Genomic DNA, 6,000 nt, shown 5'->3' on the forward strand with positions numbered 1-6,000 from the left:
AGTTTTATGCAACCAACGTCCAGCCTGCAAAGCACCAATCTGACAGTCAAACCAACACGAGAAAACTCAAAGGGAATGTTTGCAATTTCTCAAATCTCCGTCCAAGTACGTACGTGTCAATCAGGCAGTTCACCATCAATGGGTATACAAATTAAAATGTACGTGCGTGCGTGGACGTAGAAGAACGATATCAAACCTTGAAAAGGCACATATTCAGATCCCCAGCGTCAATTGGGACGTCATACCAAACGAAGAAGAAGAGTTGTGACGTCAATATGATGTCATAGCACAGTGTCCTGTCATTGGTTGGTAAATAAATGGCCATAACTTGGGAACCACTTGTCCGATTAATATCAAACCTCGAAAAGGCACAGCCACAGGGCCCCAGAAATAGACCTGGCAAGTTTCAATTAGATCGGACCAGTGGTTGTCGAGAAACAGCGGTCGCAGGCACACACACACACACACACACACACACACACACACACACACACACACACACACACACACACACACACACACACACACACACATTGCTGGAATTATAGATAGATAAATATATATATACAAACTACTTGTACAAGAGTCCTCCTGACGAAGGAGCAGATGTTAAGACACTTGGCTGTACTAATACAAACAAGTCGAGTCAAGAACGACACACCGTATTCAAGACCCATTGAACCTCAACATGTGAATCCAAACCCAAAGGTCCATTCAGCGGAAGACCCGATTCACGTTCGCTCCGGACAGCGGGTTTTAAATCCCAAATTCGAGATAAACCACAACAATCACAACATTTCTTTCGGCCTCGTTTTTTTTTTTTCTCTTCCAACTCTCAACTGCGAGTCTGAGCAACCCCAGACGCATGTCGAGCATCAACTTCAAAAGGCAAACCCCCATTATTCGCCCCCAATCCCCGAACCTGAACCACCTCCGATCGCTCAGGAGCCGCTACCCGCCCCACCGTGCCGCCGTCTTTAATGATGAGTTTCTTGGCCAGCATGATGCTCCGGATGACCCTTTTCTTCTTCTTAGCTGGCATCATTACGGCATCCTGACTCCGACAGGCCGCAAAACGCTCCGGAAGCGTCCTTCCCGCATGTGACGTCACGTCGTGCGGGCGCGTCCAGACGTCATTAAGGTTGTTGTTGTTGTTTTACACCCGCAATAACTTTTCCGACAGTTTTTCATCTCAACGATGCTAGCTCGTCGTTGAATACCATATTCGAGTATATTTTTATGTTATGTGCCAATACACTTCTGAACTCTGTTGTTGCAGTAATCGTTGGAGGAAATGGTTTATTACCTACCGGAAGTTACGTAATCGCGGAAACGAATTTAAACTTGAATTGAACTCAATCACATGACGTATTATTAATTGTTATATCGTCATAAAATTATTCCTGTGAAAGTATAAACGCATCAATCGTCGGCGCAACAACGATGAAAACCCTCTGAGAGTCAGTAATACGAGTTCTCGTACAAGAAACTCGTTGATGGCCGTGAGGCCTACCAAAACGTGCGCTATGATTGCCAACTTGTGTGATTGTCCGTGCTTCATTCTTTTAAATGCCGATAGGCCGGGGGCCAGTGGGACCTACCTTGCACCCTCTGCAACAATTTTTCACTGATACCACAGTGTTCATATCTATCTATAATTCCAGCAATCTCTGTGTGTGTCTGTCTGTCTGTTTGTCTGCGACCGCCGTTTCTCGACGACCGACGGTCCGATCTGATTGAAACTTGCCAGGAATATTGCCGGGGACCCGCGGATGTGCCTTTTCGAGGTTTGATATCGACCGGACGAGCGATTCCCAAGTTACGGCCATTTATCTGTCGACCAATGACAAGACACGGTTCTATGACGTCACGAATGACGTCACAATTAATGCTTATTTATTTTTTTATTCTTTTGTTTTTAAATTTTTTTTGCACGATTGACGGTCCGATCTGATTGAAACTTGCCAGGAATATTGCTGGGGACCCGCGGATGTGCCTTTTCAAGGTTTGATAGTAATCGGACGAGCAGTTCCCAAGTTACGGCCATTTATCTGTTGACCAATGACAAGACACGGTGCTATGACATCACAAATGACGTCACAATTCATGTTTATTTATTTGTTTTTTGTGAATACATTTACAGAGAGAGGGGGAGAGAGGTGGGGTAAGAGAGGGGGTGAGAGAGGGGAGGGAGAGAGGTGGGAGAGAGGGGAGGGAGAGAGGTGGGAGAGAGGGGAGGGAGAGAGGTGGGAGAGAGGGGGTGAGAGAGAGGGGGCGTCACAATTCAAGAGAGGGGGAGAGAGGTGGGAGAGAGGGGGTGAGAGAGAGGGGCGTCACAATTCAAGAGAGGGGGAGAGAGGTGGGGCAAGAGAGGGGGTGAGAGAGGGGAGGGAGATAGGGGTGAGAGAGGGGAGGGAGATAGGGGTGAGAGAGGGAGGGAGATAGGGGTGAGAGAGGGGGTGAGAGAGAGGGGCGTCACAATTCAAGAGAGGGGGAGAGAGGAGGGGGCAAGAGAGAGGGGCAAGAAAGGGGGGATGAGAGTGGAGGGGGGCGAGAGAGGGGGGTGAGAGAGAGAGAGGGGGCAAGAGAGGACTGCAGATACTGGCACTCACCTACGGGCCCGCCCCTACCGGCCCGTACTAGTATATCCCAAGTATCAGAAAAAAGATGTTCCCACAAAAATAACTCATTTGCACAATGCTTTATTAAGCTGTTCCCATGGCAACCAATCAAAAATAGACGAATTTCACAAAGATCGACGAAATGTCAATATCTCTGTCAAATATAAACATAAAATCACAAAATTGGTGTCAAATTTAAGCTTATACATTTATGTATTAAAATATATTTTGTTTATGCTAATTAGCTCATTTGCATATTGATTAAATTTGACTTAAAGACAATAATTCCCACAAAAATGCAATAATTTCCATTTTCTTTCCTTGTAATTACCACACTTGTCAGTTTTTTTTTGTCAAAAAAAACATTATTTAAGTGTTACCAGATACAAGCCAGGTTGGCAAAAAAATATTAAAATTTTAAAACCCAATTATGCAAGGTATCTAACTTTCTTCTCCGTGTTCATAGCGAACATCGACACATCTCATCCTGGTGCAAGAGAACTGCTGGAAAGAGGGGCAATCAGTGCTGCGAGATCATTCATTCCAGGGAATAGATGCCAGGTGGACAAAACTATGGAAGAAACCTTCATGAAGAACGCAAAAAGTCACAGTGGACCTGGAGTAAGTGGCATGGGTGTTTGTGGAATTGCAACAAACTATGGTGCATACCAGCAATGGGTGAGAACTATGCATGAAAGCACCAAATTTGTGGAAGCCACACTCAGCATGGCTGATATGCTAGAAAGCTGAAGTTCAGGAAAGAAGCACAGAGATCTTCGGCCTGCAGAAATTCTGAAAAGTGAAGAAGCGGTGTCTGACATGCAAGACTCAATTAAGGGGTTTACAAACCCATTCAATGTTGAAGTCAAGACCAATCTGTACTGCATTTCATCAGGTGCATGCATTCCAGAAGAGAACGAGCATGATATACTCAAGGCTGAGGACAAAGGCAAGGCAGCTAAGGAAGCATTCATCAAAGACCGATTGGAGAAAAAGGAGAAGTTCTTTGAACCAGTGAAAAATATGAAGCTCAAGACCATGGAAGACACGGGCAAAGCTGTGAAGGTCAAAGCTGGAAGTAATAAAGTAGTGGAGTATCGACAGCAAGGCAATATCGCCTTTCAACTGCTGGTGAAATCCCAGTGTCAGGAACCAAAAGTGGATCTCGCAGAAATGCTGAAGTACCCTTTTTGACTCCAGTGCCCTACAGTATTGGCACTGCCGATGGCTTCCGAGCAAAGAATGAAAAATCCAAGGGATTCAAGTACCTTATGAAGGACACTGACATGGCAACTCCTCCTCCACAGGACCAGACACTCCTCGTGATTGAGGATGTCAACGCCTTGTTCCACTCCATGACAGACATGCCGAAGAACTTCAGTGGAATATGTGACAAGTTGTTCAACATGATGCCCCACAATGTTGACGTAATATTCAGTACTGACATGTACAAGAAAGGGTCTGTGAAAGCCATGGAAAGAGTACGCCGGGGTGGTGCCGAGAAGCTTCTGCTGCAAGGTGGAAACACCAAAAGGCCTGCACATTGGAAAGCATTTCTCATAAATGACGAGAATAAACAACAGCTTGTTCAAGTCATGCTCGATACATGGAACAAAGATGAATATGCAGCGCGACTTCAGCACCGAGAGATCATCCTGATCAGTGAAGGGAAGGCCTACAGATTCACATCCGAAGATGGAAAGGCAACAATAAGGACACCCCTTGAAGTACTGAACTCAAGCCAAGAGGAAACTGACAATCGGGTTATATTCTACACTCTGTACGGAAAGGAGATGGGGTACAATAATATCAAGGTGAAAACTCCGGACAGCGATATCTTTTTCATACTTCTGAGCGACATCTCCAGATTGGATGGTGTTTCAGTGCTATTTGAAATAGGATCCGGGAACAACAAGAAGCTTCTCGACATATCAGAGATTGGCAATGCTCTCACACACCAGCACAGGAAAGCACTGTTGGGACTTCATGCCTGTACCGGCTGTGACTCGGCAAGTGCATTCAAAGGCAAGGGAAAGGTCAGACCAATTCAGATTCTTGAAAGAATGCTGGTATATGTACCAGCATTAGCACGACTTGGTGAGACATGGAATGTGCCTCCAGACTTGATGCTTAAGTTGGAACAGTTCACTTGCGTCATGTATGGCAAGAGTCGATTTCAGGAAGTGGATGAAGTAAGGGTGCTCATGATAAGGGAGAAGTGTGGGGACAAGCCTCTGGACGCAGGCCGCAACATTGACCTTGGGAAACTACCTCCATGTAGAAAGTTCTTCGTGCAGCACATCTGAAGAGCTAATTATCAAGCAGCTGTTTGGAAGCGTTCTCATATCGCAGATCCGAATATACAAGATGACATGCAGGAACATGGCTGGACATACACAGATGGTGTTATGGAGCCACTGTGGATATCAGGCGATATTCTACCCAAGAAGTCGATTGGTTCACTGCAGGAGGCACTGGAAGAAGACAGTGATGATGAGGATAATGACGAGCCATGCAAATGTGAAGATTGTGTGGACTCGGACATTGAATAGAATGAAGGCCAATGAAGGAGATAGCAAGCAAACATCAGGCTCAGAATCTGCGAACTAAGGACACGTCTTCTATATATGACTGATAGTTAATCGAAACAGCGTGATTATCAACTGGTCGAGATTGTCAAACTCAGATGTATGCCACAAAGTTTGCTTAGACTCCAACAGATTGCAGATCATCTACTCATAGTTTTTGCCATTGTATCGATGTACTTCATAGTAGAGTGCACATGCAGGCGAACAATGTGAAGATAAATCATTTGTCAGATCTGGTGTGTGGCTAGTTGGCTCTCAAACATCTGGTAACTCTGGAAGAAAGGGGATACAGTAAATATTATTAGATTAATGTTTTTATATCCGAATGCATTCAAAGTGTGAGATCTTCAATTACTGCACTCAGATAGGCCATATGAATACATTTTTATTGTATATGCTCTCCTTTAGCCGCAACTAATTACACAACAGTTTAACTTTTGTGCCTCCAGGATGGTCACTATTTCCAGCCTCTGGTAGAGATACATTATGATATAATGACATCCACTCACCTTATTTACGTACCATTACATTTAAAAATATTTGATTTAACTTCAAGGCCCAATCTTATCAAAATATGTAGTCATGATGCTTATGTGAAACTCAAAACGGAGGACACATCGCTCCGTGCATTCTGTTCGTAGGGAATAAAGATGTATAGGAAATTCATTGTTCCATGATTTTTGCATGTAATTGAGCTATCCAAACATTATTCTTCATCTCTGACAACAAAGGAAATATGTTCACTCAATTCCTTGACCCTCCAAACATAGGTGTAGATTCCTCATTTACAA

General features: G+C 44.4%; 1 protein-coding gene and 1 pseudogene across 3 annotated transcripts in view; one reads left to right on the forward strand and one right to left on the reverse strand.

Annotated features, from left to right (window-relative positions):
* Window positions 1-1,128, reverse strand: part of SLC71A1 (solute carrier family 71 member 1) — a 108,644-nt gene extending 107,516 nt beyond the window's left edge. Inside the window, exon 1 of one of the 3 annotated variants that reach the window (XM_085870750.1) lies at window positions 965-1,128. In XM_085870750.1, the coding sequence (XP_085726876.1) occupies window positions 965-1,045 (81 nt within the window). In that variant the 5' untranslated portion in view covers window positions 1,046-1,128. Of the gene's footprint in view, window positions 1-922 lie in introns of all 3 variants that reach the window. The other 2 variants (XM_085870749.1, XM_085870748.1) reach the window with 2 other exon arrangements.
* A 368-nt stretch (window positions 1,129-1,496) lies between these two features.
* Window positions 1,497-5,417, forward strand: LOC147032842 (uncharacterized; annotated as a pseudogene).
* Window positions 5,418-6,000: the final 583 nt, after the last annotated feature.

Source organism: Eptatretus burgeri, chromosome 2 (genome assembly GCF_056783735.1).
Source record: "Eptatretus burgeri isolate ZD-2024b chromosome 2, Ebu_testis_v1, whole genome shotgun sequence".
NCBI classification, from domain to species: Eukaryota; Metazoa; Chordata; class Myxini; order Myxiniformes; family Myxinidae; genus Eptatretus; species Eptatretus burgeri.